We start from the raw sequence: 27202 nt of genomic DNA, 5'->3' as shown, positions 1-27202 counted from the left end.
GACGGCACGGCGAGACAGGGCAGAAATGGGGACTGTGAGGGAAACATAGCTAGTGTGGTAGCGACAACAGTGGTCCACCTCCCGTCCTAGTCCCCGGGCAAAAGTCTTCTTCTGCCTTGGTACTGCTAGTTCTAGTTCTAGTTCTACCAAAAAAAAAATCCAACTTGGAGAGATAAGCGAGCTATCGAGTCCACACATCTTCACACTGGGGACGAGATACTTTGACCTTTGTACGGCTTTCTTTGGTAAATGTTAAGTCTTGTCGTTTGACATGTTGACCTGCCGAAGTGAGTGCTGGTCTAACACTCTCTGAGTGGTGGTGAGATATACCTACCGTACTCGTGGTCTCCTCCCCTCATAGCCGCAGCCTCGTCACGTGTCTCCGCCCATCGACCCCTTTTTCCATTTACCAAGTAATACGGGACATCGACTTCCATCTACGGCGGATAGGATAGGTAGGGCCATCAGTCAGCACAACACGTTTCAAACAAGGCCTAGTAGCACATCCGCGGCTAACTGAATGGACGACCGTATACCAGAGTGGATCTCTCCTTGGAAGGCAAGGACGACATAATACCACTCACTCACTCATGTAGAAACAAGTATCTGGACTACCTCCATCCCATCCCTGTGAGAACTTCCCAAGACCCCCGCGTATTGTGATACATTGGCACGCCAGCCAGTCGCTCACTGGAGTGAGCCAGGCTGCGACAGCGGTTGTGGGGAGATTTCCAACCCTTTGGCAGTAGTCACCGACTAGGCACTTGCACTTGCATACGAAAGGACTGATCAGGCCTTGCATAGGTTTCTCTATTCCAAGCCGTCCGTTCCAAGCTGCGATCCGGTCCACTCTGCATTATGCAACATTCAAGGTAACAATCGCTGTGTCATCAAGATCATGCCGCACCATTGAACAGAAACACCCATCTCGAGGGCGCTAAATATCATCAACATCCTCGTCATCAGCCCCGTCTGTCTTGACCTTTCCTGCTCTAGTCGAGTCCAAATTTCTCATTTCGTATTCATCTCGGCCGGTTGACATCGCTACGGCATGTCTCGCCGTGGGATTCTCCTCCAAGAATTCTCGGAGACGCTTCTTGCCCTCTTCCAGAGCCTGTTGGGACGCCGCGTTCGCCATCTTAAACATCGGGCCCCAGAGATTCAAAGTGTAGGTGACGTAAGCGGCGATGGCGAGAATGATAAGGAACATGAAGTAAACAGGATTGCGAAGGACTGCGACTATGTTAGTATCACATTTTAGACCAATAATATCAAACTTACCGGCGACGATCTCGTTCCACCCTAGTGCCAGCAAGAGACCGTAGAAGTAAAGCGGTACTTGTGTCATGCCACCAATCGCACTACGTTTGGCTTCCACATACACCCCGTCTGCGGCCTTCTTGAACCTAACAGTCAAGTCTTGCCGCTTAGCTTCATTAAGAATCGTCGTCTCCTCTTCCAGACTCTTGCCCTCTTCCTCGTCAACTCCTCCGATGGGGGTTAGGTCTTCCTCGTCGGCGGGTGTGGCAGCTGCAGGAGTAGGACCGATCCATCCGTCGAGAGGTGGTGGTGCCCCGGTCTCGGAATGCCGGAAGCGAGCGAGCAGAGGAATTAGGGTGAGGGTGCTTTCTCGAGCTCGTGTATAAATGCCCTCGATGTCGTCGGTTGGTCGCCAAATCCGTGGAACGCCCGCCTCATCGTAACGGAATTTATCCTCGAAGTTCTCTCGGAGCTTCAGTAAGAGATTACCTTCCATCATTTCTTCGTCAATCTTGGAACGTAGTACGGCCCAGGACTTCCTCCTCAGGCGCCAGATGCCAACTTCAACTTCTTCGGCACTGGCGTCGAAGGAAGCCGCCCGGTCAGCGAAGCGCTTCTCAGCATCCTTCACGGTCGCGACGAACAAAGACCAGATCCGGTCCCAAATGCCCTTCTCCAGAGGTCGATCACCCTGCTCAGGCGCACCAGAACCACCGCGGCCAGATCCAAGACCATTGAACTCCAGTCCGACGCTGTCGTTGAGTTTGCTTCTGACCCATCTTTCAACCCTTGTTGCGAGTCGGCGCATCTCGTCCCGTCGTAACTGACCCGAAATCTTATCGAGTTCTTTCTGGTACAGCCCCATTTGTTGTCGATAGTCAGACCAAGGCAACCCTTCGATCGCCACCTCCTTTCCCACGGATGCGAATTTGTCGAGCGCGATCTTCTTCTGTTCTTTCACAATTTCAGCGAAATCGTAGGATGCCCCTTTCTTCTGCCCGGCCTTGACAGCTCCACTAACTGCATCCGAGAAATCTTGGACCCCCTCTTTGTGTGCGGCGGAAAGTTGCCCAGCGAACAACACCTTGAGTCTAGTATCAATCTTGCTTTCGAGCTCTGTCCGTTTTCGTTGATAGACACCCTTGTGGTACCTGCTCGCCTCAGTTTCGAAGTTCTTGATGGCGGTAGCCCGGGCTTCTCTCATGGCGGCACCCAGTCCAGAAATTGGCTCGGCGTTACCCATTCTTGCTGCGTCAGCTTGTTGTGTCTCGAGCGGTGTGATCGCCTCGTCAAAAGCGACAATGACTTCTCTCATAATCTCGTCGCATCTGAATTGAGCCAGGAGTTCTTGTTGGGTCGGAAGATCAAGGTCCTTGTTGTTCACAATCTGGTCCCAGATCCCTTCTGCGTAGTGGGAAAAGCCGTCCGCGGGTATTCGTCGGTGATATTCAGGAAGGAAGATACCACCGTCAAGTTCGCCCAGCAATGCATCTCTCCGGCGATCACGATGGCCATCTCGGAACCGCGTTGCCATCTTTGCAACCTCGGCTTTGAACTGTTCTGGCTGATATAGCTTGTGTGGGAGGGCAGTAAAAGCAAAGTCGAAGTAGTCGTCGATGCTGCTCTTCTCCAACCCCGGAGGCTTTGACAGACTGGTCCATATCCTCCCCATGTCCTGCATCAACGTATTTCGCAAATTCTGCAGTGGTGTCGTTCCAAGGAAGTCTCGAATGACAAAATATAGCAAGCTCCGCGAAGTGGATTTTCTATCTTTCAGAAACAGTTGGAGGTTGACTTCAAAGACCGTCTTCAGCAGACCCATATTGGCGCCCTGGTACAACCCGACCTGATGCTCCCAGATGTTGACCATCAGAACTTCGCTGGTCGCCAGCGCAAATAACGAACTCTTGCGTTCAAAATCCTGATCTTCGCCGCGTTCCCGACCGTCTGTACCTTCAACGTCCATGACCAGGATATTGTCTGCCATTTCTGTCGCTGAAGATTTGTTTTTCGCCAGCCATATTCCTCTAGTAGTTTGGCGTCGTTCTGTCTCGGACATGACGGAGAAATCGGTCTGGAAGAGGGCATTTAGGAGGGTGGACTTGCCAGTCGACTGCGAGCCGAAGACGGAGATGAGATGGTAGTTGAACCCGGCATGGGAGACTCCAGTGTGACTGAGATACTTGGCCAGATCAGAGCTGCGACAAGGTCAGTAAGACCGGATGTGCTCGAGTCAAACCAGGGGTCATACTTGAACTGCTTATCCTCATCGACAACCTGGACACCATGTTCAAAGTCCGCGGTCCCGTTCTGGCCTGCAGACGCGAAATGCCCATTCACCGACATCTTTTCTGGGGCAGTGTTTGCTCGGTTGATCTGGAGAGGTCTGTCGCGAGTCGCTGAGGAGACGGGGGACTGCGGCGGCGAGAGAGTTGAATGCGCCATGACGGTGATGGCGGTCGGATGATATATCCCTGCAAGAAAAGCCTTGGTATGTGCTAAAGGGACATGGAAAAGAATAACTGGTCATCACCTGAACAGCCACCTGCCAGGGGATGTGGACAGATGGTGTGCGGCCTGGGGATGCGGCCATGAAACAATTGGCCAGATGATGTGAGAAAGTGTCCCAAGACTCCCACCCAACCTTGGACCCCAGTGGTGCCAGTGACCCTTGAGGCCCGGACCGGCTCACCTGCTCTAAAGGAGTCGAAGCCTGTTAGTGGCGGAAGGCCTCTAAATGATGATCCGTTCCGGGCATGCTAAGGGTCACTGGTCTCCACCAGCCTCCTCAACATCAAACGTTCTGCAGGCTTCAGCCTTGTCAACGCCGCTTACCAGATTACTCGGTCCAACGACCGTCTGGCTCTTTCACAAGGAGAGACAAACAGTAAACCGAAGTGCTCGATATGCCCTGTTCTCTTGCCTACCGCCTTGTGCCTCAAATCGTGGCTTGGAAGTTCGCCCTAGTAGACAGGGTCTGATGTGCTTTGGAGACATTGCTGGAGCCTGGAGAGACTGTTGCTGACTGCTTTCACGGCCTATCAACCTGTCAAAGAGTTAGTAACTTCCAGAGGCTGGTTCAAAGTACTGGTCAAAGACGTCAAGACTCTGTTGGAACATAGGGTATATTGTTGTCGTTTGGAGCGAACCACTTGTTTGCTGGACACATGTGCGAGGCTGAGATCCATGACTAGAAAGACTTGGGTTCTCATCGCCAGCGCAGCAGGCACATTACAACATGATTTCTTGCACCGAGACGAACAATTATCTGAGCCAAGGAGAAAAACATCAGCACTTCGATAGTTCCCCCTTTACCGACTGCGCCCTATCAAGATTTTGGTCGCTTCTCCATCAACCACCACAAACGACTGTTGTCAAACGGTCTTGACTACAACAGTTCAACCTCCTTTCAAAGAGACATATTTCTCAGAGGACAGGTTGGGTCTCTTCTCTTTCTCTTTCTCTTGCCAGAACAACCCCTTTGAAACCATGCCTCGGAACAGGAAGAAGAACCACCGCAGCAAAGCTGCACCCCAAGACCCGGCAGAAACCGCCCGTCCCCCAAAGACTGTTGCTTGTCCTCGCTGCAACAAGGCTATCATTGTCCCCAAGGCTTGCAAGCACGGCAAGAAACTCATCAACTGCCAGGGAACTGGTTGCGGCACAGCCCATCTCGTCGAACATGATGCGAGTTGTCAGCCGCTTAATCCACCCAAACCTGCGAATCCGTCCCTAGGGCAACCAAGATCAAGCCATGAGACAGCCACAGCACCGACCTTACCGCTGGTGACGCTAGCTATGCCTGATGTATCACCGGCACACAGCGCCTGGATCCTCGGGCCACCAAAATCACAAGTCGCCCATCTGTCCAAGACCTTTCCGTCTAATCATCTTATAGCAATGCAAGAACTGTCAGAACAGCTCAGAGCAGTCAAAGAATGCCGCAACAAACAGCCGAGATATGTCCAGGGCATTCCGATAGATGAGTGGTTGGAAAGCCTGGAAAAAGAGAGTGCCGCAGAGGTCGACCAGTGGACTAAGAAGTTCAAGGATTTGGTGGAAGGAAAGGAGACCGCCGAAGGGATCGGATATGACGATGAGGACAGTGACGACGAGGGCGACGGGTGCCTAACACCGACAGAGGACGAGTGATGGCAATGTCGATTGCCAGAAAGTACAAGCACAACGGTGCCCATGGTGGCAGTGAGACATATCACAAGGTCACTAAGCGGCCACCATCTCAACTCCTTCTTTGAACAAGTGTCGCGCAGGCGTACGGGGCTGTGTTTTTCTCATTGGAGTGCATTGTGAAAGGGAGAGACTTGTGTCAAGAAGGCACGTCACGTTGTAGCAACCACTAACAATTGGCGAGCGGGTAACGTGTTCTGGCATTTCATGAGACCTTGCCTGGCCATCATGGCCAATTGTTACATATGTACAATAATTTCCCTTCTGTCGACGCCTTTCTCCCGTCCAAGTTTTGTTATTCTCCTCTATCTTGCAGCCAAGCTCGGGATCTCAACCAGGTTATCTGAGCAACCTGTTGAGTGTGAGAATACCTTGATTCACAACAATCATAGAGCCAACGGTTTATTGTGGTTGAGCAGCGTCCTTCTTTCTAACCCCGACATCCTTCTCCCACGGCATGACAACCTGTGGAGTGTCTGCAAAAAGCTGCTTGTCCCGGAGATGGATCGGCGTCTGTCCCTTTGGTGTATCGGGAATAGTCTTCTCCAAGCCCTGCATCATCCATTAGTCTCATAGTTCCAGACATCTGAGCAAACTGCAGGGCGGGCAGCGCAGGGTTACTTACGATTTTCTGAAAAACACATCTGTTGAGCACACGCTCTGGCCGTCGACATTGCCACAGTTGGTGGTTATTGTTCTCCAGACAGCTCCAGTGTGCTCGAAACTCCTCCAAGCAATTCTTGTTGATATCAGACAATCTGCAGCAATCCCAGGCAGGATCAGTACTTTGTAATTTTCAACCAAGTCTTACATTTATCCGTGCTTGATTCCAAGTCTCTTGATCCAGTTCAATGGGGAAAGACTGACACGCTCGCTGCACATCTCGTGACTTTCCTCCCTTCCCGCATACAATCCAACTCTCCTCGACCGTACGCCTCTGTTTTGCACTGCATGTAGTCATCGTTGTAAGGCCGACATCTTGCCCCAATGAAGAAAGACGCGCTCAAGAGGGGGGCTGAACTGGCTCCGATCTCCTCGACTTTAGGGATGTGGTCGGGCATAGGCGTGGTGTCAATCAGCACATCGGTGCTGAATCTGCAAACAAAGGGTCAGTCATGTGTGCACTCCAAAGGACTCAAAAGATCATGTACCTTGCTTCTCGTTTCGCCATGATTGCAACTGTTGGCCCACGCCACGAGCACTGTTTCGAGACTCTTCAGAAGCAGAAACTCTTTCTGCACTCGGCACAATAAGTGAGGTTCAAGCTGCGGAGGCGGAGCTTGAAATGCCAAGATAAAATCAAGCCCGGCTAACCCCTCTTTGGGACGAGGGTGATGCCGCTCTGTGCTCACCCCTGGCTCGCGCGAGTCAGGTGCGCGGTCACCCGTTTCTCACCAGTGATGGGGCCCAAACCTCCGGGCGTCTTGGTGTCGGAAGGCTGTGGTGCCGACCTGCCCGCTTCGATGGAGACTTATGCGGGGGCTTTCATTGGCTAAATGACCTTTGGTCAAAGTCAAGTTGACGATCCGTGATGTGCTCAAAAGCAGCGCTGCCGTGATTTCTCTTTGCGGATGGTATCCCTGGACTCGACTCTACAAGGACCACGCTGACCGACGGAAACCTGCTGTCGACGGTATATATTGAGTTGGCGGTACCGTCGCCGCTTTCGTCAACGTTCGACTGCCGTTTCCTCCTGTCGCCGGGCCTTCCCCTCATCCCAGCGACGATGGACCACTCTTCGTACCGCTTGCCCCAACGTTGAGAACGTGCGCACTCTTCCTACAGGCCCTTCTTCTCCTGTCTCCTTCTCCATGCGCAATAGTTCTAACTGTCGACGAGCTATCCGACCTGCCGTTCCCTGTCATCTGAGGATGCCCTCAGAAAATCTATAGTACGCGAAGACGGACCGGTGGCTGCAAATTCATCCACGCCCGAGTACTTTTAGACCAGCTTCACAACTGCTCCACCCAGGAAGATGATAAGAGCACAGTTCTCTGTTGTCTGCGCGGAACCTGACATTGCTAAGTTCTGCTCCCAAGAGCCTTTGAACTCTCTGGGCGTCGGCTTCGCTGAAGGTAACTTCTTCGGAAGTCGAAGGGTCGAAAACGTATCCATTTAAGGTGAAAGTTTTTTCGAACTGTAAACGTGTTCAGCGTTTACATTTCAGGAATTCTCCGATCCTTGACTTGGAGTTGAAAGAGTCCAGCTAACCCTAGGCAGGGCACGGAAGTGACATTCCTACCTGCTGAACACTTCTGATCGTATGGCCGGTCGAACTAATCTTGTTTCGATTTTCAGATTCACTCGTCACGGCCGCGGCGACAGTATTTCCCGATTGGTCGACGTGGCGTGGTCGATCCTGAGAAGAATTGTCCGCGTCTGTCTGGGTCTCCAACATCTTGAACGAGATATTTCTATCCAAGAATGACTGATACGGTTTTATTAGGGAATTTGTGCTGCTGAAAGATCTTGGGGTGGCCTTTCGTGAGACACTGGACATCTACAAAGCAATTTGTACGAGCCAGATTTATAATCCTGGAGTCGAACTATTCGACAATTAATGCTGTGGCCGGAATAGGACGAGTTGCTAATCCTGTCGACTTGCGGCATTGTCAGATCCCTGTAGAACTATAGTCGCGCACGGTAACGTCTGAGTTGCTAATCTTTGCGGTGTCGCGCCTGTACGGTCAACGGTCAAGGGTCTAAGGTCTGCAGGTTGAGATTCATTATTGCCCTTCGAGATCCCAGTTGTCCAAAACGTTGAACACTCTCTGAGAAGATTGACTGAGCTTATCTAGCCATATTGCTCTGAAGGCCCCCAAACTCACACCTCGATATTCCCTGCTGTCATCCATGTCCAGGCCGTAAAAATTGCTCTGCACTAACTATCCTCCAGAGGAAGAGAGACCAGACAAATTACTCTAATTATTGTTGGCTGAGCCATTTTTTATTTTTTATTTTTTATTTTTTTGAATCATATCCATGTCCTCGGAAGTTCGTCGAAAGAGCGACCCGGTGCCGTCTTGACTTGGTGGTGTCGTAGATCCATCGTTGCTATCCACCTCAGATTCTCTAGCTGAAGGGGGAGATGTTTGAGTTGCTCTGACATCAACCCTTCAGGCTATCCAAACGAAGCGAGCAAAGCTCGTACTACGGGAGCAGGCGCGTACCCAATTTTGCTGGCATCAACGGTTTGCGTCTCATATTTTTGAATGAGCTCTGGCTCCGCAAAAGGCCCACGCAGCGATGCATATTTCAGTCCAAGATATTTCGTAACTCCACCTTTTTGAACACCAGTGAGCCTTCCATGGCTGGAATGTTCAAGCACTACTGACATGGTGGCAATAGACAACGTCAAGGTATATGAAAGCTGTCACGGTTCACAACAGGAGTCATCCAGACAGGATATACCACGCGTTTTGGCCGTCAGCCTTTGACACCGTCCAGTACCGACTACTGTCCATCGACCGGTGCCGCCCTTGAATAGGCAAAGGGAATATGGAGGGCCACAAGCAGGGACGACCTTGAGGCCCCCATCCAACTCCACCTCAGGTCAAGGAAGCAAAGACACCCGCCCAACCAGAAGCACCGTCCCCAAAATCACGTAGAGCAGTATGCACTCACCCCAGGTATGGCTCAATAATTATGCAGTCTGGCCGAAGTGACGGATCATGATTCCGGTGCCGAGCAATTGCCTATGCCAAGGTCTGCGTAGAACCTCCTCGAGGTGATGGCACTCCACGATGCACTATGCTGGATGTAGCTGGGAGGGGGAACAATAGTGATGAAGCGGGGAATTGGAGCTGAAGCGCCAGAGCGCCCAATCTCTGCAGCCACGTGACCTCTAGTGCCATGCTGGCCCTTGAGTGGGTCTCGTCCCCAAGCCAAGACATGGGATGGGAAAGTGGTCGCGACGAAGCCGCAGACGGACGCTACCAACACCTGGAAATATGTTCTCGCTCGGAACCTGGTGCGTGATAGATATGTCGCGTCTACTGTTAACAGAAGCATGCTCCCACAATTTGGCAGGATAGGGAATGGCAACTGACCCCACATGTTGGGGCATCATTCATCATACGGCAACCCTACTCTGGACGTAATAACATTCAGCCCAACTTCCTGTTCTGACCTTGCCCTGCGTTCCGCTCCAGAGATCGTCGACCCGAAACACTTCCACACTACAGACATCGTAGTCTTCGCGACGGACAATCGTGCATGATGAGTTCTTTCCGCGACAAATTATTAGCCACGACCGACCGGTTCATCCGTGTCATGAGCGGCGGTACCGTCGACGAGGTCGTGTCGGTTCGAAGCGCCAACTGTGTCCAGCGTACCTTGCCATCGTCGCTTAAAGCACCGTCCATGAACAACAAAGAGTTTGCGGCTTTTCACTCGTCCGTATCAGGCGACCTCTCCGATTTTCAAGTCTGGCTCGCACCCGGTACAGAGCCGATTGTCGACGAGACGTCCAGACGAGTGGCTCTACACCTCCATTCCCGCGCCAATGGGAAGAATGGAATTTACAGCAACGAATATATATTCCTGCTTCTCATGTCCGAGGACGGATCGCTTCTGGAGGAGGTCGTTGAGTTCACAGACAGTGCGTACGTCCAGAGCTACTTCCAACCGCAAGAATAAGTAGTGCTTGAAGCATGGCACGGAGAGCTTATTTGAATCACACACAAGGGGCTGAAAGAGTCACTGATCGTAAGATCTGTTTTTCGGCAGCATCTCTAGAGCGGTGTGCTCCGGGACAGTGTATATCCTCACGCCTCCATTAATTCATCGTCGTCTCTGGAAGGCGATGATCTCGAGAGAATACATGTGTTGGCTAGCTGGCAATTTAAATTCATTAATTGGTGTTGACTTTCTCGGACAACATGCTTGTTTATATAGCCGGACCTGAACAAGACGTAACCTGGCCGTGAAGAGAGGATCTCTTCAAACATCAGCATCAGAGGCCCTCTGGACAAAATTCTCTCTCTATCGATGTAGTGAAATATGTGAGCAAAGTCGGAGCTTTGTGGGTTAGGATGTTGAGTGCATTGCTTAATGGTAACGCGATATATCGACCTGGCCAGGGTTTTCTTCTAGCCCGGTGCGAGAACAGAGCTACGCGCAGAAGAGGGAGAGCGTGGCCAGTGAGTGTCCAGTCCGTGTCGGCTTGATGGTGGCAAAGAATTCCGCTATCTGAGGATATGTATTCTTAATGAGAGAAATCAGATAAACTAGATATCAACCATTCATCTAGAACACTGTGATTCATTTGCATTCGCCTTATGAAACCTCAATTACCGCAAATAGAGAACTCATAGAGACCTTAGCGGGCTGCTGGACAGGGAGCTTATGCCTAACCAAAAGCCACGTCGAGTTTGCGTTGAGAGCTGCACCACTAGGGTGATAATGCCGTCCGGTGAACAGAGATTTAATTTGTTGATTCCGAAATCGGTGTTGACCTGGGTTACATACGCATGCAAGGCTGGCATTCCTGTCCAGTACAAACCATGGGCAATCTTTTGCATTGAACTAGACTTCCCTAACGTGATATCCATGAAACTTCGCAGAAATCTCAGGAGAGTCAGAGGAGCACGAAAAAGGCGCAGATCTGGGGAAGCCTATTTCCTCTGCAACATCAAGGTAGGTTACATGATCAAATTCAGGGGAGAAATGTCTGTTTTGCTGGCGGACTCGTCCAACGTTCAAAGAAGATGTGGCGTTTAGCCAGTGGCTATGGATTGGACGATGATGTCGTCTTGGTGACTCTTAAGATCAACCGAGGCCAAGCATAGTCTGACAAAGAGGTCTTGCCGCAGAGTGCCATATGTCGTTAGCCCAGCTACAATTTGCCGCGAGTTGAACGGGAAGATTCTGAAACCTCGCGAAACTGTCTGTATTTCTTCGGCCAGATCCCTTGTTTCCCAGGAGAGAGTATGCCATCTGGGTCGACAGCATCCTGCATCAGAACTGTCAGCATGACGATCTTGCCGATAACGACCCATAGTGACATAAATATGACTAACCTTGATCTTTTCGACAAACCTGTTGTATGCGTGATTGTTGAACTCGTTGAGATCTGCGATCTCATCTGAAATCTCATGTGAGCGAATCTCAAGGCGGTCTGCGTGGCATCTACTTACCCATGTGATTGACATGACCACGGTACATGCCGTATCCCTTGTCTTTTGCGACTTTATGCATCTCATTGTAGGCCTTTTCCACGTTCTTGCACTGCTCGGAACTCAATTGGTCGTATGCATACATGCTTGTGCAAACTGAATGACGTTCGTGCATGAAAAAATCCACCATGAAGTCGAGATCAGCGGCGGCATAAATATCTTGACAAGCACGTACCCATCCCTGGATATGTTTGCCTGTAGAAGGGAGAACAGGGGCGTAATCACCGTGAGCTGCTTTCCCCGATTCTCCGAGAGGCCAGTCCATGAGAGGGAGGCTGAATAAGGACGGAACTCCCGCCAGCATAAGGCCATGCTCCGGGGGGATAGACTTCGCGTCTAGAGGCTTTCCATTTTCTTCCGTGTACAGGAAGCCTTCCATGGTGCCTGTGGGTGCTTTTCTAGAGAGCTGTTCTTTAATTTCGGCTAACTGTGCACGGAGAACCCGCTCCGGACCATAAAGACCCCAGCGGGCGACCCAAGAGCCCACTTTGAGTTCCCTCTGCAGCTCCTTCAGGCGCCATTTCGGGATGGCACCTTCGCCTTTCCAGAACGTATTCCGCTTACCGCGAATACATAGTATCTCTCCGAAGTTTTGAACCCAAATCATGTTTGGAATCAGGGAGGTTCGTCGCATCTCTGCCAGTGCATCCACCAACGCCTCTATGTCATCGTCCTCAGGCACACTGAATGAACATGACATAAAGGCAGGTGGTCGGGGTGCAACCCACATGCTGAGCTTGGTAACCACACCAAGGTTGCTTTGCAGAAATAAACCTTCGACGGATGGACCGTATGAGAACTTGGATACGAACGCCGTTGGCGAATTTGTGATACCCCACTGCCCTGTACGCACCAGGTCACCATCTCCAAGCATGACTTCGAGACCAGCTGTATATTGGTGGTGATTCGCATAGGCTCCATAGCCAACGCCCCGGTCTAAGGTCTACCAGAAGAATTAGCCCCACTCCGCCAGAATCATGGGGGGGATACTTATTCACATTGCCGATGATACTTCCCCAGCCGAGAGATGGAATGCTTGGCCAGACTTTTTTCCCGTGTTCGATACAATAGTTGTAGAGGTCCTGAAAGGTGACACCTGGTTCTACCACAGCATAACCCTGCTCGTCGTTCACCTCAAGGACACGATTCATGCGATGTAGATCAAGAGCGACAGAGCCGTTCAAGCGAGGTGCTGGACCTCCGTAACTTGCCAGGTCCAATTTCGTTAGTACATAATACAGGCAGGCTGTGTTGTAGAGTTAGCACCTACCCGAGGTTCTTTCCCCTTGAGAATGTCCACAATGGGATGTTGAACTTCTTGGCCACTTGAAGCACTTGACTGAGCTCTCCGGTCGATTCAGGGCTATGAGAATCATTATTACATTAGTATCGACAGAACGTATCAGGTTCATCACGGCATGCATACTTACCAGACAGCAGCGCTCGGCATCTTGCGCTTCGACTCGTCATTTTCATAAAGCTCGTACGGATCGATATAGTGCGCCAGTGCGTCCCCGATGAATACTTGGGTCTGACCGACTATGGCGACGAGATCATGCAACGCTGTCTCGAAGTCGGCTCGGGTAACATTCGGCGGTAGCACCGGTTTGATCGGCGCAATTTTGGGCGGGGCGAACGTTTTTTGGTGCGCGCGGTCATATTCAGGGTCTGCATAGGTATTCACGGGTAATTTGGACGTCATGACGGGCTATCCTTCGTAGGCGACCTTTGTTTGGCTGGGAGATCCAGTGTCGCTGTCGGAGTCCTATTTATCATGCTGTGGTCATGGAAATCAACGACGACAGTCAGTAGGTAACCCCCCAATTACCCGTTCCAGCTGGCCAATACCCATCCACTATCACCTACTCGTTGGAGAAGACTTACACCCCATGGGAGCTCAGCTCCACATGTCGCCGAGATATTATTATAGTATTACCGCGAAGGGCTATACCACTTAGGGCCTTCCTTTGGGGAAAAGCGCTTAAGATCGAATGGGAAGGGTTGACCGAGGGATTAATATGGTTAGCCTGGCTACGGATGGAGATTAGAGCAGGGACCTAGCTGAAAAGAAACCCGTGACTACGAATATTCATATGTTGTGTTATCCCAGCCTTGATCCGTCTGCCCATGGTCATCTGGAGTTACCCCTCAATTATGCGTGCCGCTGCTAAGATTGGAAAGCAGTACTTCTTCGATCTGAGCGTTTCCTAGATTATCGCCAGCCGTATCCGAGTAAGAAGGGACACAATGCATTCGGTTAGGGAAGGAGGCAGTACGATGGTAACACAAATGTTGTGATTAAAACCTTAAATAATACGAGAAACTGAGTAGACGAAGGCACCGCGGCCGCGTTACTAGGGACGGGCTGGCCCAGTTCGTAACAACGAGGGTTTGGTGGAATTGCTGTCTCTGCAAAGAAGCTATGAACCTCGTGACCAGGAACTGCGGAGTTTGAAGCAAAACACTCCATATCCCGCAAGACAATCATCTTTTATTTTCCAACAGCTGCGACTGCCGTCATGTCCGAAGCTATCCCAGAGCATCGGTGTCGGGGCCATACATTACACCATCACACCCATTGACACGATCGACCTGTTCGGTGTCCTAGAACTTGGACTCTATGCCGGTAAAGGCAAAGTTCTTGTATGCTGGGAACCTCTCCTCTGGATCCCATTGCGCTCGAACCTTCAGCCATTTCTGAAGGTTTGCCTCGCTCATCACCTGGACAAAAGAAGTCTTGATTAGCAGTGTTCGCGTAACGTGGAACTCCGTAGGCTTGCCTACCTTTTCTTTCCGATGAGTTACGTCGTAGTCTGCAATATATTGGCCAACGCCAACAGCAGAGGCTTTGGAGTATTGATCATACATCCACTCCCTCATGCGTGTGTCGTCCGTTGGATCGGTCCAGCAAGTCATCGTCGACATGTAGTACTGCTGCGGTAGGCTTCCGGCCATATCGGCAGCATCGGGATAGCACTCGGCGATGTATATACAACCCAATGACCGCCGTGACGGCAAGTCGCACATGGGCCCCTCCATGGTCCGAACCAGCTAGAAATGAACAAGTCACAAATGAACAAGTCAGTTAACGCGCTCAATAGATTGGGAGGTAATGGGAGTCGTTTACCTCTTCTCGAGAGACCTTCGGGTTGCTGAGGATGCTATCACATTGCCAGCGCTCGCCCTGGCCGCAAGGGTTCAGAGCATCTTGGTCATCAAAGAGTCGTTTCCAGGTCTTATGCTGGAGATCTGTTTTTACTACGAGTAATTTCTTCAGATCCTCCGGAATCTTGTTATACTCGCTGAGCATAGTTCTTGCTTCTCCTTCCGAATCAGCGTACGCTATCACCTCGATGGCCATAAGCAGTGTTTTGTCGGTGATTTCGTCGCCAAGAGGGAGCGAATTCTTGTTGGCATAGACAGTTGCGGCGGCTGTCTCAACGCCATATCTCGGGGTGCGGTCGTTGGTGTCCAGCATCCACGTGCAGATCTTTCTCCACTTGTTAGAAGCGTTGAAGATCAATGTCGTAGTGTACAAATGACGGGCGGGCATCGTTTGGGCCCAAAATCTAGTTACAATGCCAAAGAACCCTTGGCCACTTCCTCGTGCAGCCCAGAAGAGATCCGTGTTTTTTTCTCGGCTAGCAATAACGACCTGCCCTTCCGCCGTGACAATTTCCATCCCGAGGATCCAAGAGTCAGAAGTCAGGCCCCAGCCTCGACAAAACCATCCTTGTCCCCCACAAAGCAAGAAGCCGCCGGCGGCGACGGTCGGCGAGTGTCCAAAGGGGAAGAACCGATTTAACTCAGTGCACGCCTCCGCGAGCTCCTTGGAGATACGGCCGGGACCAAAAGAGATGATTTTCGTATTTGTATCATAATCGATCGAGGAGTTCAGATGCTTGACATCGATAAGCAGACCGCCTTCCAGAAGGGAGCAGCATGGGAACAAGTGGCCACCTGCGCGGACACCGATGGGTTGCCCGAGAGCAGCCGCCTGTTTCACTGCTTTGATGACATCTGCAGTCGTTGACGGACAGGATATTGCAGCTGGCATAGCTGCCGGTACGCGAGCGTTGAAATACCTCGTTCGAAGTTCCTCATATTGGCTATGATCACGGCCAATGTGCTCGTCGCTCAAAGAAGTTGGTGACATTTTGTTGATTGTATCGCTGAATGTGCAGAGTCACTGACTTGCGCGCACCATTTGCGTTCTCCTTTGTATCAGCTCTTCCGCGAATCGCCATGTTGGTTGATATGGGATGGGCAATCTACGTCCTAGCTCGTGGGGAGGAGGCCTCCGGAGCGTTTGCACGAACCCCACAAAGGGTAAGTTCCAGTTGGGATTAGAAGCTGTTCCACCAATACTGACCCCACATGTGTCTTTTGGGTGACCACCAGTTCACCAGCTTGTTTGAGAGGGGTGTGCAGGTTGTTCCGACCAGCACGCTCTGGGATTGAAGCCAACACTGCCAATTAATAACGCAGCATTTACCACCCCCAGATTTTCCATTCCGCACTTTGGCGTCATGTCTAACCCCGAGAACAAAACCGATACTGTCCCGCTGTATCCTGAGAAATGTTAAGGTATCCCTGTGCAATTGCTGCCCAAAGCTCTCAAGGAGAAATTTCGACTACTGTCCAACTTAACCAAGAATGAAATAACTCAACGGAAAATAGATGTAGCGATACCGCCAGGTGTCATCAAAGAAACCTTTAATCAGGCTCTTGAAAAGCTGGCAAAGAAAATAGGCGAGCAAAATGTTGAATTGAACGACAAACCCCTCCAAGATGGCTGATAAGTGGATACGAGGGACAGGATATGAAGTGCGAGTTGCTGATCTGCGGTCTATCCAGGCACATGAAACGTATGTTGGCCCTCAAACAAAGCTGGAGGCATGAACTAAGAGTTACAAAAGATTGAACTAGATCCTAACACGCATGATGCCTTCATGACTCTGGACCATGAGGAATTGGTTTCCTCAGCGGTTGTTTATCTCGGCTCTGTGGAGGAAGTCCAGGCTATCGTTGAATGAGCAAATCGCAGCCAAATCTGTAGGAGGCTTCAAATATCACACCCAATCGTGATTTTCAGAGAATGAATCCCTTTTGGTATGCCCCGCGTCGGCGGACTCACAATTCCGTACCACGAAAGGAAGCGAGAGGGGCGCCAAGGAGGTTTAATTGCACTACAATCACAAGAGACCACTGTTAAAGATGCCTAAGAGTCAAGGGTCAGTTCCACGTGAGCATCACAAAGGACTTCACAGCCCAACGAAGGGGGTGAGCGGTTCTAGATGGAGGCCATCTCGGTCGAGGGGAGGAAGCAGTCTAGCCAAAAGAGCATCCTTACATTTGCACTAGTCCCAAAGCACCATCGTTGGGTGGGGAAATTGTCGACAACGAGTGCCTGACTAAGCAATCACGTGAATGTTCCCTTTTTTCCAATCAGGCAAATATAAGATTCACCGTTATTGACCTTGCCTCGGAATTTAGATTACAGTGGCGAGCAAAAATCCAAAAAATTGGCAGTTTTGCCGAGGGCATATCGTTGCAATGGCGAGTAGTTCCGCCTACAGCGTAAAAAGCGGTGTATAAAGAACAGGTCGCCATGTAATAAGTACAGCGTCCTGTAATTCATCTATAGGCTTGATAGATAGCTCGTTACTGTATCTCCACGTAAATAGCCTTTTATAACGCGGTAGTAATGCCTTCAGGCGGTTCACACCTTCGAAAGGCCCAGGTTATCAGGACTACTATAAGCGCCTAATTAGCCCTTGGAATGCGCCTAATCGACGTCTCGCGAGTGAACAACGTCTCTCCTTCCTTCGTTACTCAACAGCGGCACCGAGACGAGGAGAAATCGCTTAGTTTAGAGCCAGGAGGCGTAGTACGAGGCCGTCCTAGGGCAATCCATTCCGCCGCCATGACTACTATCGACTAATTCATTTAGGATTTCCTAACGGCGCAGAGGGACGAGGTCTACGATCTCCTTAAGGAAGAGTTTAATATAGAGGTCCATCCTACGACCGTAGGTAGGATCCTAAAAAGGCTGGGCCTTATACGTAAGAGGGTAAATAAGATTAATATTCGGCGTGATGAATCGCTAGTTACAGCGTTCCTAGCTAATATAACCTAGTACTTAGTTAAATAACTCGTCTACCTTAACGAGAGTACCGTAAACGAGAGGACTAGCGATCGTAAATATAGCTGGTTACTACGAGGAGTACCCTATTGAGTAAGGACTTCTAATAGGCGGAGTATTCGCTGGAGTATCCTCCTAGCGCTTACGATCGATAGGTAGCTCGATTATAAGATCTTTTAGGGTTCCTTTAACGGAGAGAGATTCCTAGCCTTCGTCGAGAGGCTGTTAGGATAGATAAACGCGTTTCCAGCATCTCGATCGGTATTAATATTAGATAATGTATCGATCTACTACGGCGAACGGATATAGGCTCTTTACCAGTAATATAGCGTAGTTCTCGCCTACCTACCTCCCTATTCGCCGTATCTAAACCCGATTAAGATAGCCTTTCATAAATTAAAGGAGTGGATAAGGAAGAATCGCGAGATTAGATATAAATATAAAGAGTAATTCGAGGTCTTCCTCTACCTAGTAATGTAGGTAGTCTATCCTACGAGGATAGCGAGGAACTACTTTAGAACCTGTAGCTATAGACTACCTACTAGGACTAGGTAGGAGGAACGCGAAGATTAAGAGGAACTAGTCCTATTAGTAGGAATCGAGGGTTAGGCGTAAGTATAACTATCGCAGATGACGAGGTTAATTAGTGTACAAACTTAGTGTTACTAGGCTAGGTCGTTTCCTGTAGAAACCTCGTTTACAGTAAAATTAGGTGAGTAAAAGCTTACCTAGGAAACAGCTTAGACCTCGCGCTACAGCCTACTACTTAATCGATCGCTCTAAATACACTATTTCCTGCCTTTTAGCGACGTTATAATAACTTTACTTAGCGCCGTTCCGAGGCCGTTACTTTATAGGTAATCCTATAATCGCCGGCGGTACTACCTATTACGCTAGTAACGCGGTATCCTATTCGAATAATAACAATAATAGAGGTCTTAAGGCTTAAGGCTAAGGTCGCTAGTAGCTACTATAGAAGGCTCTTCTAGCTATAATTCCTCGTTTACGAAGATCTTAAGGTTCTTCTTAATCTTCACGACGAATCTACTACGGATTTCCATACGTTCCCAGCCTAAATCTATAATTATTCGAAGGTCTAAGAAACCCTAGCCCTCGCCCTATAGAATGCCCTTAATCTCGCCGAATTCGGCCGTATAGTTAGGATAGCGCCTACCGAGCTAGTTAAGGTAGATAGCTACGTTATTATCGTTATCGCTAGGCCGGAAAGGTAGGCTAGATTACTCTTCGCGCTCGGATCTCGCTATAGCGGCCGCGGTACCTTCGCTACCCTAGAAAAACTAGATGTAAACGCCGCTACTACTAGTAGCGATTTACGCGCTATTCGAGGCCGCCTTACCGGCCTTCTTATTTATATAGTTAGCCTTATCTTTTATAAGTCTTAGAAGTAACGATCCTAGTATCTCTTCAGCTATTACGGTGCGATTTCGGATCGATTTAAACTATAAGTTAATCGATGGGGTGTCTAGGCGGAGGTGGCCCTCTTCTATAGGTAGGTAGGTTCTACCGTAATTAGGATATCGATCGCTCGGGTATATCTACTTAGCGGCTAACTCGTATACCTAGATATCGCCGGTAGCGACGTTCAGTAGTTCCTCCGCCGCGATCGATTAGCGCTAACGCTGAGTAGCGCTTAGTCTCGTTCGCTCCTTATTACGCCGACGCCTAGCCTATATTAAGTCCTGTAGCCGTAGTAGCGTAACTAGTCTAGCCTCGAACTTAATAGTTAGAGTAATCTAGATAGTATACTTCTATCGCCGCGGTTCCTATAAGGTCTTCCACCATTACCTCGCGAACTTCTCGAAATCTCTATCGTCTTTACAGGTGAATTAGAATAGCCTCTTATTCGAAATCATGAGGACTAGTTTACTACTAAGGATAGGAGGTATTAGATGAAATTAGTCAGGTGGAAACTTCGCTTCTAGGCGTCGTTAGTAGGCGTAAGTAAGAAGGTTAATATTAAATAGCTCTGTTCCATCGTCCTCTGTAGAGAGTTCTAAGGACCTTCCTACTATTATAGAGGTGGCGATTTTGAATGTAACTTTACTCATTTCGAAGGGTTCCATCGCTGGAGAGTCTATTTATCTTATTCCTAAGGTCCTTTTATAGCGTTTATATTGTTCTATAGCCTCTAGTTGATGAGAGGGCGGAGGAATAGATCTATCTATACTACTACTCCGAGGCCGCTTCGCCTAGCCACTAGCGCCGATTATCGAGTCATTCTAGCCATCTAGATCGTCCGATAGGTCTAAACTATCGTCTTTATTAAGGATTTAAGACGTAAATAGCCATTACGAGTTCTACGAAGTGTAGAATCGCTGTACAGCGCTTTCCTTAAGCGCCGCGCGAGCGATCGATCTCGCCTCGTCAGGTGTAAGTCTACCGAATGTAGGTATAGATTCGCGCGCCGCCGCGGCCCTCGTAGCGCTAGGAACAGGCGATCGCGCCTAGGTTGAGTCGCGCGAGTTGTTGAACGTCAGCCTGATGCGCTGACTAGGTCTCTTAGGGTTTTCTATCGTGCTAGGACTAACGGAAATGACAGTTATAGACCTAGGTAGTACTGGAGTGGCCTCTACCAGCTCCCGAGAGGTCGGAGATAGTAGCCTTAAGGGCGTTAGCGTTACTATAGGCCGATTTACTCTCGTTGGCGCGGCTGAGGCGCGTACTTCCAGGAGGCGGCGAGAAGGAGTCGGTTCACGGCGAGGTCGCGTAGACATACTAACATACTCTTATGTACTATAGGATAGCTATTTACTATGTAAATTATGCTGTTCTAAAGTGCGCAGACCTACACCGCTATATGCGCATATGGCGGTGTAACTCTTGTTGTGCCCTCGGCAAAACTGCCAATTTTTTGGATTTTTGCTCGCCACTGTATCCGGCAAGTTAAGTTTTGGTCGAGAGTTTCCTGAACTCCTACCTAACTCGCAATGTGACATGGTATAGACCCATATCTATACAGATATTCGCTCATGGGCGATGTTCGACCACTGAATGTGCCTATCTCAGCTAAAGTCCACACAGTTTTACCCAAACGCCTCGGTCATTATCGGAGAAAATAGGTCCGCCAAGCCGAGTTTGAAAGCAACAGGATGATAAGCCCTGATAAAGCCGAAGTATAAGGATTGGTCAATGTGAGCCGAGGAATCATTTTCACCTTGACGTGCTGTGAAGTCTGGTCATTTTCTGAGATTTCAGCATCCTGTTCGAGGACCTGATGGGCATAGAAGCTGCACCCGCCCGTCCAGAAGGCTCGATCCAATCGGCACCCCCAAACGCTCTACGATGGACGGATGAACATGATCCAGAGAACCCGTAAGTGAAGCGAGCCGGCTCCGACCCCTGACGAATTCTTATTGGTATGCTAGATTCAACTGGCCAGCGACGACGCGATGGAGAGTGGTAGGTCTGGCATGTTACGTGTAGGTCTTGACAACAAGCTGCGTCGAGGTATCGTCGAACTGATAAACTGTTAGAACTTTTATTGTCGGATGGAATGCCACTACCATCTCGGGCGCAGCGCTGGAAATAGGCGAATACTTCGGCGTCAGTGACGAGCACTTCCCCAACTCATTCTGGCCCGTTACGTCTTGGGCAACCGGCGCTGCTATTGCCCCCATGATTGTGCTGCCCATAATGGAAGATTTTGGCGTTCGTCCAGGTTACCTGGTGAGTGTCCTTTGCATGGATTCCAGGGCAATGACCGGTACTCTATACTGACAGGTATCGGGAGGTTAGATCTCTTATTTCACGTTTTCAATCTTCGTCATCCCACAAGCTGTGGCCAAGAATTTCGCGACACTGATCGCCACTCGCTTCTTCGCTGGCTGTTGCGCTGGAATCCTACAAGATGGAACCGACGGCATTGTCGCAGACTTGTTCCCCAATCCTGTGAAGCGAAGCCTACCGATCAGCTGTTACGTGTTTTCCCTGCTCGCAGGTGTTACAATCGGTCCAGTCATTGGCGGTGCTATCAACGCACACTTGAATTGGCGATGGTACGAGACTATCCGGTAACACGAAGGGTGAAATCTCCTGCTGACCCCCAGCTCAGGATATTCTACAGCCAACTGTGCATCTACTTTGGCTCACTCCCGTTTGTTTTCTTCCTCATGAAAGAAACTCGGGGTCCTGTCATCCTGTTGAAGCGGGTCAAAAATGCACCTAATCAAGAACCATCCAATATCTCTGAGCTGGAAAAACAACAGCATCACGACAATATCCTGCAGTTCGTGAAGGACAACGTTGTACGGCCCGCCTATATGCTCGTCACGGAGCCGGTTGTCTTCTTCTTCACCCTCCTGACCGCACTATCCTACGGTATTGTCTTCGTCTCGTCGCAGAGCGTGGCCCAAGTCTTCATGACGCTGTATGGCTGGCCGGAGCACCAAACCGCCTACATGCAGTCGGCGGTCGTGGTCGGCGAATTCTTCGGCCTCCTCATATGCCTCTACCAGAACCACCTGTTCGAGAAGGCGTTCCGACCCGAAAGTCGCACACCCAAGTCTCGACTACCAGAAGTCCGCCTGTACATGAGCATTCCCGGTTCTTTCATCGGACTGAGTGGCGGACTCTTCTGGTACGGCTGGACAAGCTACAGCTCGTTGCATTGGATCCTGCCTGCCATCGGCCTGACCCTCACCGGCATCGGCAGCATGGTGGTCATGCAGGCTGTCATGATGTATCTGACAGATGCTTATGCGAAATATGCTGCGAGTGCAAGCGCCGCCGCCTGCGCGGGGGAAAACGTCTTTGCCGCATTCTTGCCTCTGGCGGCTCAGGCAATGTACACCAACCTCGGTTTTCACTGGGCGAGCAGTGTTCTGGCCTTTATTGCACTCGCCTTGAGCTTCGCGCCTATAGTGCTCATTTTCTACGGCGAGACCATCAGGAAATGGAGCCCATTCATGTCTCAAGCCACGTATGAATGAGTAGCCGGTAGAACTGATGGGAGTCTGGTGAGAAGCTGCTACTTTAGATGTAAATAGCCCAGCAGAGCAAGTTCCGGAGTCGCTCCCGAGTTTTCAACCGTGGCTATAGAGCTAGATGTGTGCCTCGTATATTACCGAGTTGCCAGAACTGTGGAACCTCGGGTGCAAGGGTCGAATCCCCCCTGCGCTGGAAGATCGATTGGCCAACACCAAGATAAGCTTATCGAGCGAGTTTCGGGAGGGGCAGCACCAAAGACGGTGAGATGTCGGAGGTTTGCACCATCTTCTATGTTCCTGTAATTTGATATTCCGACGCTCGACGACATATTCTTGCGTGAAGCCGTGGCCACCAGTCGGACAACATGGCCTGCATGGGTAGTGCTGCCGGCGATCGACCCTCTTGCTCAACCTCCGAGGTTCAAACTCACCGTGTTTCTGATTCTGCCCCGAACCCTCCCATCGGCGGTTGTTGCGTCGACTGTGGCAGTGGTCGAACTGCATGTGACGGTAGGTGCTTTCTTCGTTTGTTTCCTGGCTCACTTTAACAGACATACACAGATGGTTGCATCCGTAAGATCGCTGCAATCGAGTGTCGTGCCACTTGCGGAAACCAACGCGAAAACATTGCTCCCCTTGACCTTGATGAGTGTCCCGAAAAATGCTGCCGGGATGCTGGGAGCAGCGCCACTGTCAACAAGAAACCTATACCCGAGTCTACCTCACGCAACCCAGAAGACGCTTGTCACAGCCGCCGCACGAACATTCAAGGACCTAGCGATATCACTGCCAAGAAGAAAGAGCCGTGTGGTAGCACAGGGAGCATTACAGCGTGTGGTGGTGGTAAGCCTAACCGCGGCGCTCCTTGCTCTGGTGGGAGAAAGACAAAGTCTATAAACACAAGGGACGGTGAGAGCTGTGGAAGTGGCTGCCAGATCGACACGGCTCCTGAGAAAGACACATGCTGTGCCAATAAGCCGGGACTTCACAGCTCTGCTCAAGAAGACGACAGCTGCTGTGCTTCGAAACCAGCCACCGGCTGTTCTGAGAAGAAAGACTCTTGCTGCGCTAAGGAAGCAGACGCCTGTTGCGCCGAGAAGGAGGACACCTACTATACCGAGAAGCAAGATGCTTGCTGTGCCAAGAAGGAAGACACCTGCTGTGCTAAGGAAGCAGACTCCAGCTGTGCCCAGGAAGATACCTGCTGCGCTAAGAAAGAAGACACCTGCTATGCCGAGAAGGAAGACGCCTGTTGTGCTTATGAAGAGGACACCTGCTGTACTGGCAAAAAGCGCCCTCTGATTTCTCAGGCGCCAATTGATGGTTGCAAGCAGGGCTCCTCATGTTGTGATATCAGCACTTCAAGCAAAGCGAAGGACCTCTCGCCAGCTGCTTGTGAAGGAAAGCGGCAGCAGACGGCAGTCGATACTTGCATTCACCATCTTCAAAAAGCATTTGCTGAATATTCCAGTTATATCGAGAAAGGCCGGTGTATTTGCCGCAGTGTTCTCGATCGCCTCGACACCTGCTGCGGAGAAGTTGTTCCTAAGAAGCCCATCACTGAAGACCAGACATCCTCGTTCGGAAAGTCAACTGCACTTGCAAGCACCCAACAGCTTCCTGTTCGCCGTCAAGCGTCACGGGCATGCGGGAAAAGTTGTTGCGATAACACGGCTCCTCGCAACAAGGCCGAGCTGCAGTCCTGTTCGCTCGACAAGGTCGAGATATCAAGTGATTGGTCTAGAAAATCGATAAATGTCAGAACGAAGGAGGTTGATATCGAAGATGCTGCTGCTCGCGAACATGTTCTTCTCAGTGTTGCTGGCATGACGTGCACAGGCTGCAGCAGAAAGGTGTCCAACGTTCTCAAGAACATAGATGGCCTATCCTCGATCAAAGTTACCTTTGTGACTGCTTTAGTTGAATTTGATCTCAACACGTCGATCACAAACTTGGAACAATTGATTCCACGCATGGAGAAAGAGACCGGGTTCAAGTTTTCCAGGATCATAAGCAACTTCCAGTCATTGGACTTGAGAATCGATCGCACTACTGCTACACATGCCAAAGAGGATCTTGAAGCCCTGTCCGAATCCGTTGAACAGCTCGACAAGTTTACTTTTCGTGTCAACTACGATCCGACAATCATTGGTGCACGAACACTCCTGTCGTCTATCAGGGGAGCAAGTCTTGTTCCACCACAGAATGACGCCAAAACAGCTGATGGCAGGCGGCGTCTTGTGAAGATGACTTGGTTCACGGCACTGGCTGCGGTATTGACGATTCCTGTTGTCGTATTGGCATGGGCCCACACTCCTGTGCCCTATACAACCCGATCAATCATCTCACTGGTTCTTGCCTCACTCGTTCAGGGTCTCGCAGTCCCCGAATTTTACGCAGGGGCAATGAAATCGCTCATATACAGTCGAGTCCTCGAGATGGATATGCTGATCGTCATCAGTATAACCGCTGCCTACGCCTATTCGGTGGTGGCCTTCTCCCTCACACACGCCGGATTCACCTTGGAAATTGGCGAGTTTTTCGAAACCAGCTCTCTGCTCATCACTTTTGTTCTTCTTGGGAGGCTGGTGGCCGCCATGGCAAAAGTAAAGGCTGTCTCTGCTGTTTCTCTGCGTTCACTGCAGGCGGAAAAGGCGCTGCTCGTTGAATCTCTAGAAGAAACTATTGAAATTGACTCAAGACTGTTGCAGCTCGGTGACGACTTTGTGGTACCTGCCCATAGCCGTATCGTGACAGACGGTTATGTGATCCACGGGCAATCTTCTGTCGATGAGTCTATGATCACGGGCGAGAGCGTCCCAATACCAAAAGCAAGCGGTGATAAGGTCATAGCAGGTACTGTCAACGGCCCTAGTCCGCTTACCATCCGCTTGACGCGTCTGCCCGGCAAGAATAGCATCACAGATATCGTCAACTTGGTTGAAAACGCTCTGGCGAGCAAGCCTCGCATCCAGGATCTTGCTGACAAGGTGGCAGGATACTTCATCCCAGTTGTCATCTCGATCGCTCTTGTTACTTTTGCGATTTGGATGGCGATAGCTGTGAAGCTTCGTGGGAAAGACACAGGCGGAGCCCTCGGTCTTGCCATCACTTATGGGATTGCCGTGCTGGCCGTCTCATGTCCTTGTGCTTTGGGCCTTGCTGTCCCCATGGTTCTGGTCATCGCTGGGGGTGTCGCTGCTAGGAGTGGAGTTATTATCAAACAAGCCAATGCCATCGAAAAAAGTTACAAGGTCACCGACGTTGTGTTTGATAAAACCGGTACTCTCACCGAGGGGGATCTCGCCGTTATCCACGAGCAGGTTTTTCCGAATCCAGATGCAACTCAAGATGAGGTATTCGCAGTGACCAAAGCACTAACCAAGGACATTCAGCATCCAGTGTCTTTGGCGGTTGTCAACCACATAAAGGGAACGAGCACCACCCCGACCGACATCGAACAAGTCGAATCCATTCCTGGCTCGGGGATTCGTGCAAGATGGAAGGACTCCCTTGTCCAAGCTGGTAACCCGTATTGGTTGAATATTGAGGATCGGCCGGAAATTGCAGCGCTCGTCGACAGAGGCATGACCCTCTTTTGTGTGACTCTGGACAACAAAGTCTTGGCTGCCTTTGGTCTGAGAAGCAGCCTCCGGGACGAAGCTTATGCCGTCATTGCAAATCTCCATCGTCGTAACATCAAATGTCATATTGTCAGTGGCGACAACCCAAAAATGGTCGAGGACGTTGCGAGCACTCTGGGGATCCCGCTATCCAACACGGCAGCTCGCCGTTCTCCTGGCGACAAACAGGAATATGTTAAAGCATTGATGTCTTCCGGTAGGATCGTGCTCTTCTGTGGTGACGGAACGAATGATGCGGTTGCTGTTGCGCAAGCCGATGTGGGTGTCCAGATTGGCACTACTTCAGATGTCACCAGAGCCACAGCCGACGTGGTCTTGTTCAATGGCCTGGAGGGTGTGACCGCATTACTCGACACCTCCAGACGATGCTTCCACCGAATCATGTTCAACTTTTTCTGGTCCGCGCTCTACAATCTTTTCGCTATCTTGCTCGCAGGAGGGGCGTTTGTCCGCGTCCGCATCCCGCCCGCCTACGCTGGACTCGGGGAAATTGTAAGTGTGTTTCCGGTCATCGCTGTTGCGCTGTCGCTGTTGTGGACGAGGTAGGTGGACGAGGTAGATGGCCGGAAGTGAAGGTTCTCTCCGGCTGGGGGTGTGTGAGGAAAGACGGGGTCGAGAAGAGAAGACAGTTGAACTGGCCTGGTAGTCAGGACCAGGGACGAGTCAACTTATTCCAGAATGAGGACATTGATGGTTTTCTAGAGCCATGGATGCGCGCGTGGACCACTCTCATTAAAATTTTCCACTCCAATATATCTATTCTACACTCAAGCCAGATCCAAAGTTGTTTCCCCGGCCACATGCCGCCGGTGATGATGTGCCACACTCCCTCCGCGTAGTGCC

At 50.5% G+C, this 27202-nt stretch overlaps 8 protein-coding genes across 8 annotated transcripts; 4 read left to right on the top strand and 4 right to left on the bottom strand.

Annotated features, from left to right (window-relative positions):
• Positions 1–937: 937 nt before the first annotated feature.
• Positions 938–3705, bottom strand: Z517_06373 (protein sey1; the record flags this gene model as incomplete). The annotated part of the gene is made up of 3 exons (XM_013428113.1): positions 938–1233; positions 1282–3458; positions 3512–3705. 3 exons carry the CDS (start codon positions 3703–3705, stop codon positions 938–940), a joined length of 2667 nt encoding a protein of 888 aa, XP_013283567.1.
• A 1044-nt stretch (positions 3706–4749) lies between these two features.
• Positions 4750–5412, top strand: Z517_06372 (uncharacterized protein; the record flags this gene model as incomplete). Its single annotated transcript, XM_013428112.1, has 1 exon — positions 4750–5412. One exon carries the CDS (start codon positions 4750–4752, stop codon positions 5410–5412), a length of 663 nt encoding a protein of 220 aa, XP_013283566.1.
• Positions 5413–5850: 438 nt separating this feature from the next.
• Z517_06371 (uncharacterized protein) lies at positions 5851–6619 on the bottom strand (the record flags this gene model as incomplete). Its single annotated transcript, XM_013428111.1, has 4 exons — positions 5851–6000; positions 6074–6206; positions 6316–6543; positions 6600–6619. The coding sequence occupies 4 exons, from the start codon at positions 6617–6619 to the stop codon at positions 5851–5853; spliced, it is 531 nt and encodes a 176-aa protein (XP_013283565.1).
• Positions 6620–9666: 3047 nt separating this feature from the next.
• Positions 9667–10086, top strand: Z517_06370 (uncharacterized protein; the record flags this gene model as incomplete). The annotated part of the gene is made up of 1 exon (XM_013428110.1): positions 9667–10086. The coding sequence occupies one exon, from the start codon at positions 9667–9669 to the stop codon at positions 10084–10086; it is 420 nt and encodes a 139-aa protein (XP_013283564.1).
• Positions 10087–11284: 1198 nt separating this feature from the next.
• Z517_06369 (uncharacterized protein) lies at positions 11285–13326 on the bottom strand (the record flags this gene model as incomplete). The annotated part of the gene is made up of 6 exons (XM_013428109.1): positions 11285–11401; positions 11469–11533; positions 11586–12567; positions 12623–12830; positions 12895–12987; positions 13055–13326. 6 exons carry the CDS (start codon positions 13324–13326, stop codon positions 11285–11287), a joined length of 1737 nt encoding a protein of 578 aa, XP_013283563.1.
• A 902-nt stretch (positions 13327–14228) lies between these two features.
• On the bottom strand, positions 14229–15780 carry Z517_06368 (uncharacterized protein; the record flags this gene model as incomplete). Its single annotated transcript, XM_013428108.1, has 3 exons — positions 14229–14345; positions 14409–14675; positions 14752–15780. 3 exons carry the CDS (start codon positions 15778–15780, stop codon positions 14229–14231), a joined length of 1413 nt encoding a protein of 470 aa, XP_013283562.1.
• Positions 15781–21004: 5224 nt separating this feature from the next.
• Z517_06367 (uncharacterized protein) lies at positions 21005–22718 on the top strand (the record flags this gene model as incomplete). Its single annotated transcript, XM_013428107.1, has 5 exons — positions 21005–21102; positions 21156–21209; positions 21264–21456; positions 21526–21785; positions 21842–22718. The coding sequence occupies 5 exons, from the start codon at positions 21005–21007 to the stop codon at positions 22716–22718; spliced, it is 1482 nt and encodes a 493-aa protein (XP_013283561.1).
• Positions 22719–23080: 362 nt separating this feature from the next.
• Z517_06366 (copper-translocating P-type ATPase) lies at positions 23081–26905 on the top strand (the record flags this gene model as incomplete). The annotated part of the gene is made up of 2 exons (XM_013428106.1): positions 23081–23225; positions 23277–26905. The coding sequence occupies 2 exons, from the start codon at positions 23081–23083 to the stop codon at positions 26903–26905; spliced, it is 3774 nt and encodes a 1257-aa protein (XP_013283560.1).
• Positions 26906–27202: the final 297 nt, after the last annotated feature.

This window comes from Fonsecaea pedrosoi (genome assembly GCF_000835455.1).
Source record: "Fonsecaea pedrosoi CBS 271.37 unplaced genomic scaffold supercont1.4, whole genome shotgun sequence".
Taxonomy (NCBI): domain Eukaryota; kingdom Fungi; phylum Ascomycota; class Eurotiomycetes; order Chaetothyriales; family Herpotrichiellaceae; genus Fonsecaea; species Fonsecaea pedrosoi.
The sequence above is the reverse complement of the archived record's forward strand: the minus strand, read 5'-3'. Positions and strand labels throughout refer to the sequence as shown.